The 14,043-nt window shown below is 39.0% G+C and overlaps 1 protein-coding gene across 1 annotated transcript in view; it reads left to right on the top strand.

The window, feature by feature from the left end:
• Nucleotides 1-14,043, top strand: part of USP54 (ubiquitin specific peptidase 54) — a 72,253-nt gene that overhangs the window by 24,934 nt on the left and 33,276 nt on the right. Inside the window, exons 4-7 of the mRNA XM_009277663.2 lie at nt 5,429-5,563; nt 8,611-8,724; nt 8,886-8,968; nt 11,393-11,498. Coding sequence (XP_009275938.1) covers nt 5,429-5,563; nt 8,611-8,724; nt 8,886-8,968; nt 11,393-11,498 — 438 coding nt within the window. The remainder of the gene's footprint in view (nt 1-5,428; nt 5,564-8,610; nt 8,725-8,885; nt 8,969-11,392; nt 11,499-14,043) is intronic.

Raw genomic sequence — 14,043 nt, forward strand, 5'->3', positions numbered from 1 at the left:
TACAGTTTCCTGAATTAATAAACTGGTAATTGAAGCTTCCAAATAATGACTGCCTCTTTGGTCTTGATCAAGCAGTTAATAAATTGTCACCTAGTTGATGTGGACACTCTGTGATTTGGGTTTCTTTTCCTGACACCCTCCTAAACAAAACTTGCAGAAAGTATATTTTTATTTGATTTTGGTAGTAGCCAGGGGCGCCTGACTTTACAGTCTGTATTGGGGACCTATGTTAATGTTTAGGGCACAGTGTGAGTGAAAATGGAAGAGAGACTGTGAAAGAAAGGAATAATGGAAATCTAGGTTGATTGTTATCAGACTTGGAAGTTTGGAAAGAGATCCAAAGACACAAAACCAAATAGACCTAGAATTATTTGCACCCTTGAAGGCGAATGTAACATGAGGAAATGTGGGGAAGAAATGTGAGCTAGTGGAAATACTGTGGGTGGAGGCTGATGTGGTTGGGTAGGAGAAAAGTGATTTTAGCAGCCAGAATTTTTATTGAAACAGGTTGTTGTACTGAGTAAGAGGCTGCATCAGGAGAAGAGTGTGATGTTCTGGATGGGAGATCAGGTACTGTAGACAAGAAAAAAAAGTCCAATGAATGGAACGGAGTAAGAAGGGTATGCTATTGAAATGGAGAGAGTTTAAAAAAAAAAAAAAAAGAAAAAAAATACTGTCATAACTGAGTGACAGCAAGAATAATATCGATATGTTGAGCAGTGAGAGAAGGATGAGGATTGGCCATGTTAATATTTGTAGCTTTTGCTAAAAGGCAGAAACTGTTCATGTAGGGAATACTAAAGCGTTTGGGGGGGAACGTGTTTTGTTCTTTGAAAGAAACACCACACTGCCAGAGCTGCAGCGATATCCCCACCCAGAAGGAACTTCTGCACAATGCTGGAAGAGAATAATTAGTTCTCAGAAAGCTGCCAAGGACAGAACTCAAATTTACAGTGCATGGACACTGATCTGATTCAGTAGCTGTTGCCTGTTGTCTTCAGCCATCAATTTATTCTTATGCCAGCCTGCTTCTACATGCTTGATTAAAAAGTCATATGTGCATGTATATCAAGTCTGGGGTTTGTTTCATCAGTATGGTTAGATACACATTGCAGATGTCAATTTACCCCAAATAAATTGAACACTTCTTTCCTAGGGAGAAAATGGATTCCAAACAGTGTTAGAGATAATTTGGAGCAGATCTTGTAAACTATGGGGGGATTCACATGTATTTCAGTTTTCCAAATCTTTAAAATTTAAAAGAACTCTAAAATGTCAATCCCATGAATTACCTCAAAGAATAATTACTATCTTTATTCTCTAACCAAATGAAGAACAACTCGGTTTATGATCATGCATGTGAATTTTAGCTGTCTGAAATGGAAAGCCAGGTTTTAACTTGAATAGTTGTATGATAAAGGTTCCTTGTCTCAAACCTGAGGTTGTTTTCCTTTGAAGCTTCAGAAAGTTTATGTTGATTCCCCACACTTCCCAAACTGGAGGAGATTATTTTGGGAGCCCACTGACTCTGCAAGCCCTTGTTCGGATGTATGTCAGAAGCCCAGACCTGTAGTAGAAAGGAGACGAAGCTTCCAGTTAGAAAACTAGGAAAAAACCTTCTGAATGGTAATAAGCCAAGTGAGGCCCTACAATAGATTGCCTGGGATGGTTAAGGAATTTCCAGATTTGGATGCCTCTGAGAGCAAGCTGGCGAAAGATCAACTATGTAATTGTAGTTGATCTTGACTTAGTACTTGGGGAAGGACTAGGCACAACTAGATGGACTTTGGCAATTTATTCCTCTTAAAGAACGCTTGTGCTTCCTAATTCTGCTGTCTCTGCTACCCTTTCCAGACCTTTGAAGATCTGTAGGGAAGGGGATATGGAGGGAGATGGGCTTCTTTTTTATATAGACCTCAGCAATGCAGTGCAACTAGAAGATATACTTCCAATCTGAAAAATCCCTTGTTCATGCTGTTCTTTGTCTTGGCTCGTAGACTTACCAACATGCCAAGAATAGGTCATCAGTGTAGAAATCAAAGTGCTGCTGCTAATACAATATTAGTAATTGCTCAGATTTTAAGTTAAGCTAACTTTTTTTTGTTCTGCATTCTTGATTTTAGTTACTGAAAACTGGTAAAATAGGAGCGACTTCCCTTGCTTGTGAAGCTTTTAGCCGTATCTTTTCATATTGTTGCTGCTGTGAGGGATACGCTCATTTGTGTTCGAATGTAGTCATTGAGAGAGATCATCAGTGTGGTGAATACACTGAAGGGGTTTTCACTATCTTGAAATTCAGGTGAAGAAGTTTTTGAAAGAGAACAAATTTTGAATGTTTCATATATAAAGTTCTCATTAAGTTCCAGAAGCACTTGGAGAAAAGGTGTAATGAAAACTCCTGGGGCAGAATCAGCAGTGCTTTCCTGGTCTGCACCCAGCTGGCTTTCAGACCTGTATATGGAACAAATGTGTTAGTGATTAACAGTATCACTCAAGGGCAAGACCTGAAATTAAGGAGAGAGATCTGACTGAGATAACTTAAAGTGATGAAACTGCAGGAAATGCCATACCTTGTCCATCTAAGGCTGAGAGACAAGAAAGACCTGTTCTGAAGGTGAACAAAGAACCTGTCTTTGTGTTCAAAGTGCTTTTGACTCCATTTGAGGTGCTTTTGGGACTTTCTACAAGCACCGTGTTCCAATGTGCTCTAAACTGCACTGTGCAATGACATGATAAGATTTGATCTTTATTAGATTAAAATGCACAATTACTCACTGGTTTTAAGACTTTTTTTTTTTTCCCCTCGTAATCTAAATAAGACTATATCATTGTGTGCTATGTCATTACAAATGTTAGGAAACATTCTTCTATATAATATTGGGATCTTTTACTTCCTGATTTTACATATTAGAATTCTTCACAGAATTCTTTGATGTTACTGAATTATTTTTGTTCTGTGGTTGTGGTAACAGATGTCACAGTTTTCTGCTGTTTATATTTAATGAGAGTTTTTTAGTTTTAATTGTGAAGGCTGTAATTATTTTGTGATGCTAAAAAAAATTTAAAATGCAGGATCTTGTGGAAAACAGTTGCTTATAATCATCAGGATCACTTTTTCCTTACTGGATCTCTTTATGTGAACTAGTAGGTATGTTAACAGGTAAAAAAATAAAGTATATTAGGGTAAAAAAATAAAGTATACTATTTCTTTAAAGACGGAAATTTAAAATAAGAGTTTCAGTTTGCTTGCTTGCTTCTCCTTTTACCTATTTTGGAGCCTGCGTTGATTCTCTCCTCCCCGCCAAGAGTGCAGAGCCATTTCAGAGCTCTCATTGAAGCAAACTGGGTCCTGTCCATCAGTTCCCTGCAGTGGGGTTGCGTGCCAGTCGCTAGGCGAGTGTCTCAGTTTCTAGATCTATGAAGCGAGATTGATGATAACCAGAAGAAACACATTTCTAAAGCACAGTTGTGAATATTTTCAAGTGCTCTTAAATTATTTAATGTAAAGTGCTGAAGCAGGATGGAACTATGTTTCACAACTTTTTTTTTTTGAGGTCCACTGAAATGAGAAAATTTACTAATGAAACTTGCTCTGTTATCAGTGGCAGAAATGGGGATCAAGGTTGTTAAGTACAGAGACTTTGTCATTCTTTCTATTTTTATGTATGTATATATAAAAGGTAACTGAGGAGAGGTATTGGCTGTAATTCATGAAGTGTGACTGCCTCACAGCCTTCTCTTCATTACCACTTTCCTCATCATTATTTGATACTCTAATAAAGGCAATATTAGAAGAGCTATGGGCTTCAGCACAGTGGGCCCTCACCCATGAATGAGCACCATAAGGACTACCAAAATAAAAATAGCAGTAAAGAGCGATGGGCATTTTACATCTATATTAGTAATATGTCAACACTATAAATTGTACCATTTCTACGGCCAGAAATGGCAGGGGCATGGAGGTTGGTTTGCTAGCTGTGCAGTGACAGCTGTCTTCTGCACTCTTTCAGCTTCCTCAGAGCAGCCGAGACTGCAGAGTTTGGCAAACCTTCTCCCAGTTTACCTGCTCATTTCCCAATAAGAAACAAATAAGAAAACTAGTTAAAGGAGAGAAAGATTCAGATTATTTATTTGCAATTAATATAGATCCTAAGTATGCTGGGGAGAAGCTTTCTGTAATTAAGGGAGGAAGTGATCCATGAATCAACATCGCTACAGATTCTCAGTATAGATTTGAAAGAAAGCCAAACAGACAAACCAGTTTGAGGCTGGCTTTCTCCTTGTTTGACTAAGTTTAGAAGGCAGAAAAGCCAAGTGGTGCACAACTGAAGATGATCCTTTTTTTCTCTTGCAGTAAGAATAGAGCTTTTCTGCAGTCTTTAGGGAAATTGTGAGGAACGGTTTATAGGAAAGGACAAGCAGAATTTTGAGATTGACACTGATGAAGATGGTTGCCTGTCATATGAAATGAGGTAGAAAGTAGAGCAGCATGGTGATGGAGACAGAATGGTCTTGTATGAAAATAAGGGCTAGAAGTTTTTACTTAAACTGAGGATCTTGCATACAGAATTATGTTCCTGTTTTTGTAGGAGGGCACAATGAAAGTTAAATAACTGTTCAGAAGATCTTTTGGATATCTTGCACACACGTGTACACGCATACACGCACACACAAGATAAAAGTGAGTTTTTAATCAGTTGGGAATATGTACTGAACTTTCATGCATACAACCCACGCTTTAGAAAATAATGCGTCTTTATAGAACTACTCGTCCTTGCAAATAACTACCCAGATGACCTGTGAGTTAGTTATGAAAATGCAGTTTATGGCAACAAGTAAACAGTTGGCCATGCATAGGAACTGCTATTCATGTTGTGCCTTTTCCCTCCTGCATGCTGACGCCAAAATCATCTGATTCTTACCCACTTCTTGGACTTACTGGAAGGTAAATTCCTTAAAGAGTGCAAGCAGCAGGTTGTGGCTGTTTAAGGGCTAAGACATTTGGAAAAAGTTGCTTGAAAGAGGAAAGAAGGCGGCATGTGTAAGAAGAAAGCTACCGAGATGGGAGTAAAAAAGTGAACTGGAGAGGGAGAAATAGGAATAAAAAGTGAGGAAGTTTTGTTGTCCATTGTATTTGCTTCAGGAATCAAATTTGGAGGAAGATCCAAGGGGGATTGGCACTGAGGGAAATTTACCCCAAAGCTTCCCACCCTCCCTTGGATATGTGAAAGGAAAGGAAGGAATACACAAAGGTGCATATGATTTCAAAGGAGGAACTTTTAGGATTTTCTCTTGTAGTCTCTGTACAATACAAATATCTGTGTGTTGCTTGATCAAAGTGAGTTAAAGGTTTTCTGTTTGTTTTCAGATAGCTTGAGTCATGTTTTGAAAATACAGTAACTTAACTATCTTTTTGTTTTCTTACTAGAGTATCTTCAACCAGTTTCAATGTAGCAGCGAGAAGGTACTGCCTTCTGATGCCCTGCGCACTGCTCTTGCAAAGACATTTCAGGATGAGCAACGCTTCCAGCTGGGCATCATGGATGATGCCGCTGAATGTTTTGTGAGTATAACTGAAAGATGGTTTGACAGGCATAGATGTGAACCCCCACTACACAGTCTTCCCCCCCACCCCCATTCCTCCCCATATTCCAACAAACCTTGCATGTGTTGACTGGAAAAGTCCACAGAGATATCCCCAAGCTTGAAGTGATCCAGTGGGGAACCAGCATTTGGCTTGAGAGTCATCGCTAATGATTTTGAAATGGAAACATCAATGTTATCCATTTTTACAGTTGCTTTTCCATACGTACTGCTTGCAGGCTCAAGTGTGTCTTGGATATGAATTGTAGAAAAAAAAAAAAAAAAAAAAAAATTGCACTGAAAGAATGATCCAGGATTCTAGTTTTAAGGATCACCTCAAAACGGTGAAAGGACATTTTGTTTGCCAGTTATTCTGAAATCATGTTTTCACAAACTCTAAGGGAAAGTAATAAATAAATAAACCAAACACAACCCAACACAGTTGTTTATGTTTGTAAGTTGAGATAAGCAACAGTAAAATGGATCAACTCCAAATATTTCTGTTGCTGTATTTGTAAACCATCTGACAATTTTTTTTAGGCTGGTTATCTCACCAGTGTGGTCGGGAGATGGCTTTTACACAAATCTTACATCCCTAGGTTTACCCACCTGCTTTCTTTTTATACGCAAACTCTTTCTTGGCATCCATTATGTTAAGATTTTATTCTTACCCACATTTCCTCCTTTTCCTTCTTCACTCTCCTAAATTTCCTTAACTTAATTAGGAGGTATTTTTGTCTTGCTGACCTATTGGCTGCTTCCCGTTTTGGAAATTGTAGTGTCCATAGGGTGGCCCAAATGTGTTTGTATCCTGCTTGGTTGTTAACAAAGATGTTAATTCTTAACCAAAGTACAAACATACTGGATTTACTGCTGCAAGGTAAAACTTCTCTCAGGTAAAGCACCTATCAGAGGTGCTAAATCTTTCATTTCCTATACCTACCTAATTTGACATTTGCAATGTAAGAGATCATAGAAATGGGATAAATGCATCTGGTTGACAGCCGGCTGAACATGAGCCGGCAGTGTGCCCAGGCGGCCAAGAAGGCCAATGGCATCCTGGCCTGTATCAGAAATAGTGTGGCCAGCAGGAGTAGGGAAGTAATCGTGCCCCTGTACTCGGCCCTGGTGAGGCCGCACCTCGAATACTGTGTTCAGTTTTGGGCCCCTCACTACAAGAAGGACGTTGAGGTGCTGGAGCGTGTCCAGAGAAGGGCAACGAGGCTGGTGAAGGGTCTGGAGCACAAGTCTGATGAGGAGCGGCTGAGGGAACTGGGGTTGTTTAGCCTGGAGAAAAGGAGGCTGAGGGGAGACCTCATCGCTCTCTACAACTCCCTGAAAGGAGGTTGTAGCGAGGTGGTTGTCGGTCTCTTCTCCCAAGTAACAAGTGATAGCACGAGAGGAAATGGCCTCAAGTTGCGGCAGGGGAGGTTTAGATTGGATGTAAGGAAAAATTTCTTTACTGAAAGAGTGGCTAAACATTGGAAGAGGCTGCCCAGGGAAGTGGTTGAGTCCCCATCCCTGGAAGTATTTAAAAGACGTGTAGCTGAGGCGCTTAGGGACATGGTTTAGTGGGCATGGTGGTGTTGGGTTGACGGTTGGACTTGATGATCTTAAAGGTCTTTTCCACCTTTAATGATTCTGTGATTCTATGCTATAGCTATTATAGTTCTTCTCTTAAATTAAGTGGACTGATAATGGGCTTATGATAACCCAACATATCCTGTGTTTGCAGAATACTTATATAGCAAAATAGTATAGTTTAATGAGCTCGCTTAAAATGGAAATACATCATACCAATAAAGCCTCAAAGTGAAATAAATTACATCAGCCTACACAGGAGCCCCTGTGAGCACAGTTATGTCAAATCATTGTATGCAGTCCAGCACTTGAACAGAGTTCTGTATGTAGTAGAACATGGGAACTTTTGATTTAGTTTCTTCCTTGAGAAAGCTAATCTAAATAGCCCATCTAATACTGCTGTGGGATTCCCCACAAGCAGGCGTGTTAGGTTAACCGTACTGGCACAAGGACAGTTAAAATGGGTACAAGTTCTCTTTTTGAGGTTAAGCTTTAAGGCAGAGATAATTCCATAGCTTTTCATTTAGTTAACCTTTTCAGCCCTAAAGGCAGAGATTTAATTTAAATGGCAGAAGTGCTTAGATTCTAAAGTTCAAGGGAAATTGTACGAGGTCAGAGCTATTTTGCTTAATAATTAATCTTGACTTGCTATTGCAGGCCTATAAACCATCCAGGCAGCTCATAATGGTAGTGAAAAGTGTGCTGCTGGGAGAGGTGTTAGTAGACTTCTGGCACCCCCAGAGTAATGTTGGCAACAGTGGGAGGAGAGGAGGGCTTAGGACAAGAACTCATGGGAACTTGAAAAGAGATGGAGTTGTCTGAAATAATATCTAGAAAATGTTCAGTGCTTTTGTTTCATGCAGAATTTAGTCTGCCTCTTCATTTATTAGTTCTCCCCCTTTTTGATAGAATGTAGATTATTTGACATATTTCAAAGCCCTTGTGGAATATAGACGTTGATTCGGGTTACTTTGTGTTGATGAGGAGAAGTTAGTGGCAACCCAGTGATTTTAAAACTGCAGAGCTGCTCTGCCCGTTACATTTGGTCAAATCCGTTGATGCTTGAGAATTGGACAGAATCATCAGTGACAGAATTTTCAGCTGTGCTAGTAAATAAAATAAATGGTTACCTTGACATAGCATTTCAAATCAGAGGTGAGCCATTTTTTTTATACCAAAGAAATGCCAACTTCTTTGTGTTGTGGTAGCCATTTTTTTTATACCAAAGAAATGCCAACTTCTTTGTTTTCTAAGCAACTTTAAAAAATTTGCAGGAGCCTTCTGCCTCTATAAATAACGCTTATAAAGTTATTGCATCTGACATGCTTTTGTGATTTATATTTTAACTTTTGTCTACATTTGAAATGATCTAATGTTTTTTTTTTTTTGCTTCTCTCTTTGGCTAGGAAAGATCTAATGTTTTTTTTTGCTTCTCTCTTTGGCTAGGAAAACCTGTTAATGCGAATTCACTTCCACATTGCAGATGAGACAAAGGAAGATATTTGCACTGCACCACATTGTGTTTCCCATCAGAAGTTTGCGATGACCTTGTTTGAACAGGTGAGGTAATGATACATGCTTTATACAAATCACCAGTTCTCAGGTTTCAAATTTACACTCCTAAGACATGCATTGCCATGGTAAAAAAGATACAAGCAGAAGCGTTGCTGTGGAAATACCTGTTTAATCTTGTCAATGTATTATGTTTTCTTTCTCTTTAGTGTGTTTGTACCAGCTGCGGTGCCACTTCTGACCCGTTACCTTTCATCCAGATGGTACATTATATTTCTACAACCTCACTCTGGTGAGTTGAGATTTTTACAGGGAAGAAAACTTCTCTTTTTTTTATACTGGTATTGCAGTTTGATCTTTACCTTCACAAGATTAAACGTCCAGAACATGGTTTTTTCAAAGTTGGTGGAGCTTTGATAACTATGATAAAGAACATGAGAATTTAGTGGAGCAGAAGATATCTGTTTATGCATGGATCAGTGTGTCTACTTGTTTATGATTCTGAATCTGACAGCTGTAGTGGCAAGGACTCGTGTACGTTTTGAAAGACCTTAATATGTGAGCAGGTAAGTTAAGCAAGATAAGAAAAATAAAAAATAATTTATGCTGGAAAGGACCTTTGGACATCTACTCCATCCTCCTGTTCAAAGCAGGGCTAACTTCAAAGCTAGATCAGGCTGCTTGGGGATTTGTGCAGCTGAGTTTTGAAAACGTTCAAGGACAGAAATTCCATGACTTCTCTGGACTGCCTGTTCCAGTGCTTAACCACTCGGTGTGAAATTTTTTTTTTCCTTATATCCAGTCAGAATTTTCCTTTCTGCATCTTTTGCCTCTTGTCCTTCCTCTGTTCGCCTCTGCAAAGAGTCTGGCTTATGTTCAGCTTGTCTACCAGCTATCTGTGATGTTGCTCCTCAGCCACTCTGTGCCCAGCCAGTACTGCTGCACTGCGTGTGCTCTGTCCGAGGTGCAAGACTTTGTATTTCCCTTTACTGAATTTCATGAGGTTCCTGCCAGCTTGTTCCTCCAACCTGTCAAGATCCTTCTGGATGGCAGCACTCCCTTTCTGTATATTGACTGCTCCGTCCGGTTTGGTGTCATCTGTAAACTTGATGTGGGTGTATTCTGATTCATCATCCAGGTTGTTAATGAAAATGTTAAATAGCATCAGCCCCAGTATTAACCCCTGAGGAACACAACTCTTAACTGATTGCTGGTTATGTTTTGATCCTCTGAGCCTGAAGGTTCAGCTAGGTTTTTGTCTGCATTGCATTCTACCTGTGCAGTCCACACCTCCCAGTTTGGCCACAAGAACACTGTAGATGACTTGGAAACCTTGCTAGAGACCAAATGATATTAACTGCTCTCGCCTCCTCAACAGAACCCATCATTTTACGATAGGAGATAATCAAGTAGGTCAGGCGTAGTTTGCCCTTGGTAAATCCATGGTGGCTGCTCTCGCTCACCTTCTTGTCCTTCATATGCCTGGAGATGATTTCCAAGGGGATTTGGTCTCTCGTCGCCCCAGGTACTGGAGCAAGACTGACCAGCCTGTAGTTCCTCAAATCCTCTTTCTTGGATGGAGAGGAACTTTGGAAAAAGCTCTTGCTCTTTTCTTTTGGAAGAAGCTCTTGCTTTTTCTACTTATTGGGGAACTCCCCTGGTCACCATGACCTGTCATTAAAGGAGATGGTGCACAGAGCAATAGCTCTAGCTGTGTAGTAGTTCGTTTGAATGAATGCTAGAGGAGAAGTCTTCTTTTAGTAGGTGGCTGCTCAGTTAAAAGCTGCTTAAATCTGATCGAGGCAGGAGTCTGTTATTCGCTTCTGTCTTGAAATTTTGATTGGGATGAAAACGTCTCTTTGTTTCTTGTCCTGCATGTGAGACTTGTAGTTACAGAGCCCGAAAAAATTGTCTTGAAAACTGCTGGTTGCTGTTCTCATGCAGATATCTGTTAAAAGCTACCACTTTACCAGTGTATCAGGAGTATTGTAAAGCATTCCCCCTTGTGGCTGCTACCTGCCGTTCCATCAAGCTGTAGGTTTTTTTTAGGTTACCAGCAGACACTGTGTATCAAAATATTATTTATTAGAAAAACAGGAAAAGAATTATGTAAAAAGTATTCAATATTTTATATGAAATAGCTCAATAAATCTTAACTCATGCATTATTTTAAAAACACCAATAAACAGTGATATATTTACCTCTTAAACCATTTTAAGCTTGAACATACTTTGAGCACTAGTATTCTTGTGTACTTATTGTCATCTTCCTTTCAACTTGGACAGTGAAATCAGTTGGGTACCATGCTATTTTTTGTCTATAGTTTTATTATTAAGGATGTGCTTTACTGTGCTACTTTACTAGGGTTGTGGTTACTGAAGGGAAGCATTTTGAAGCAAGTATTTCACTGTTAAATCAAGTATTTATCAAAATGCTACAGCTTGCTTTTAAGATGTAAATTTTAAGCCAAACTAGAAACTGTTTCTATTTTAAGTTTTACTTGTTTTCTTTATGCAGTATTATCATGGAAGGTGTAGTAATTCGCACTTAATAATTATGTGATTTTTCTGTAGTACAATATTAAATATAAAAAGTGTTGTGTATTTTAAGGTTCTTGACTTCTCAAATTTAAGTGAAACATAGACTTAGTTAATGTAGGTTTGGGTTTTTATTTTATTACTAAACTTTTATTTTCCATGCTTTCTCTATACTGAAGCAATCAAGCTATTTGTATGCTGGAGAGACGAGAGAAACCGACTCCAGATATGTTTGGAGAACTACTACAGAACGCCAGCACTATGGGAGACCTGCGAAACTGTCCAGTTAGTATCCTCAGTTTTCCTTTGGGGGGGGGACACGGACAGGACAGAAGACGTTTAGTAGATTACACTGATGTGTACCCTCAACTCATGAGCATTTTCAAGGTTTAGCTCATCATAATGATAAAAAGGGTAGGTAAGAGAGTCATCTTTGGGTTTGAATTCAGTACCTCTTTCCTTCATTGAATAACTGAGGAAAAACTACTGATGTGGAGTTCTTTGACTAGACAGACACAAGTAGTGAGAACAGGAATAGACATAGTGTTTGGATGGAAACTAAAAATGAATGTTTCAGAGAGTTAGAAACCACGAAAAAAGGTGATGAGGGGGAATAAATTGGAAATGCTTACATTGCTGCCAGGGAGTGGCCACACAATCCATTCCTGTTCAAGCTTGTGTTGCTGCTGGAAGTACCTATCATATGTTTGCTGTTCAGCTTCACTGAAAGTTGGTGAGGCTTCCAACACTAGCATTACGTGAAGCTGCAATCATGCTGCTTTCATCCTATGATGAAAGTTCTGGGATCTTACCTAAAGAAATGGAAATGACAAAGAATTTGGAGGCTGTATGTTTTTATAGGAGATTTCTGTATGTTGACAGTGGTTTTGATTAGCTAGGCTTTTTAGAACAGTGTTCCCACGGCTCATCCAGTTTCTCTGGTGATTATTTCTGTTGAGGGTAGTGTGCTTCATCTGTAATAATAGCATGAGAAAAGAAGTACTTATTTTTTGTAAAATCTTTTCAGCAGTACCATGCTATGGCACAGATAGCAGAATTTTGTACCAGTCACTGTAATCATGTGTACAAGATCGGTTGTTTTGCCTGGATAAGCTTCCATTCAACTTCATTACTACCTTTCAGTTGGAATAAATTGAACTGTTGACCAAACTGCTGGTCAGTGTTGCATACAGCCAAAATGTTGGTCAGAGGGAGAGAGAAAAGGACTGCCACTTCCCACTGCCAGAGAATATCCCAACAGTGAAGGGCTTATAGGCTACACAGTATATCTGCAAGAGCTATGCCAAAGGCAGGAATCATCACAGAAAATTTGAGGGAGTATAGGTTTGTTTTTCTGAGTGAGGTTTGCTGTTCAGCGTGTGGGAGATATTAACCGGAAAGTGTAGGCTATAGTTCTTGTGAGTGATGACTGGCGTTTAACTACTCAAAAACAATTACTGCAATGTCCAGTTGGTAGTCACAGGCTATTCTTAAAAATGTTCTCTTCTGCTACGCAGTAAAAGTCTGATAAAATTCAGCTGAATTAAGTCCATTTATCAGTTGGGTAAAGAAAAATAAAATTTTTTCACGTAAATAAAATAATAAATATAAAATTACTTTTTTTTTTTAATCATAAGGGCTTGATTTCTAAAGCAAGAGTTTGATATCTTGTTCTGCCTTTTAATTTGAGTGTGTCCAGAACCAGGGCTTTAGGTGAGTATGCAAGAAGAGTTGTCATCAAACTTTTTTACATATTGAGTAATAGGTAGGGCAGGAAACAGCTGCATAATTGCTGCTTCACGTAATGCTACTGTTAGATGCCTCACCAGTCCTCAGTGAAGCAGTACAGGCTCTAACAGGAATGGCTTGTGTGCCTATTCCCTGGGGGCAGTGTAAGTATTTCCATTTTGTCCCCCCCCACTTTCTGTAGCTTATAACTCTGAAACATTCACTTTTAGTCTTCATCGAAATGTTATTTTCTTTTTTTGGAATATTGGCAAATAGTGGCTCATTTATCTGAGTAAAAGAAATAAAGATATTGTATTGTTGTTTAAAAGAGTCATATGAGTCTAGCTATTTAATAACCAAAGCACGGGAAATTTAATAGAAAGACATTCTTTGTCAGGGTGAGCTGCTATTTAACTGTGAAATAATCGGTTGGATAAAAATGCTTACTAGTACTTGCTGCCCCTTTATTTTTCTATTTGGGAAATTCTTCTATTCAGGCTTAGCTAAGGGTGGCCTAAAAGTCACGTAGGGAGGCTTTTTATCAGGATGCCATATTCCTCCTGTCTTGCAGAAAATGCTGATGTTAGCTAGCTGAAGCGAAGAAGACAATTTAAGAGTAAGATTTGTTTGTTGTGAGGCAGTCCACAGGAATGCTTGTACTTTGAATGACCCTTGCAAAATATGTGTGAATATAGTAATCTTAAATGTAGATATGAGATTTTAATATTAAATGTCACAGTCCTCTACCTGTAAAATGATCCGTCTTCATTGCCTTGTTGTTAAGCTCGTTTCTTTCTGTTTTTTTAATTTTTCATTTTTGTTTCTCATTGATAATTGGGACTGAAATTCTGGCTAATTTTCTAGATTGCCATGGGGAAGAAATGCTTTATGATGTTTTCCCTGGTTGTAGTGTCAGGAATTATTATATCCAATTGTGAAACTTGTCTCTGCAGAGATGAGAAACTATTCTCAGTATGAAAATGTTTTTTTCTGGAATCTTGCAGAGGTACCTTTATGACCTGCCACAAGGGGAAACTGAGTGTTGCAAAGGGACTTTGTTATAGTAGTGTCTTGTGTTGTCCCGTCCCATGTCCGTCCCGCC

This window comes from Aptenodytes forsteri, unplaced genomic scaffold (assembly GCF_000699145.1).
Source record: "Aptenodytes forsteri isolate BGI_AS27 unplaced genomic scaffold, ASM69914v1 Scaffold15, whole genome shotgun sequence".
In the NCBI taxonomy this organism is placed as follows: Eukaryota; Metazoa; Chordata; class Aves; order Sphenisciformes; family Spheniscidae; genus Aptenodytes; species Aptenodytes forsteri.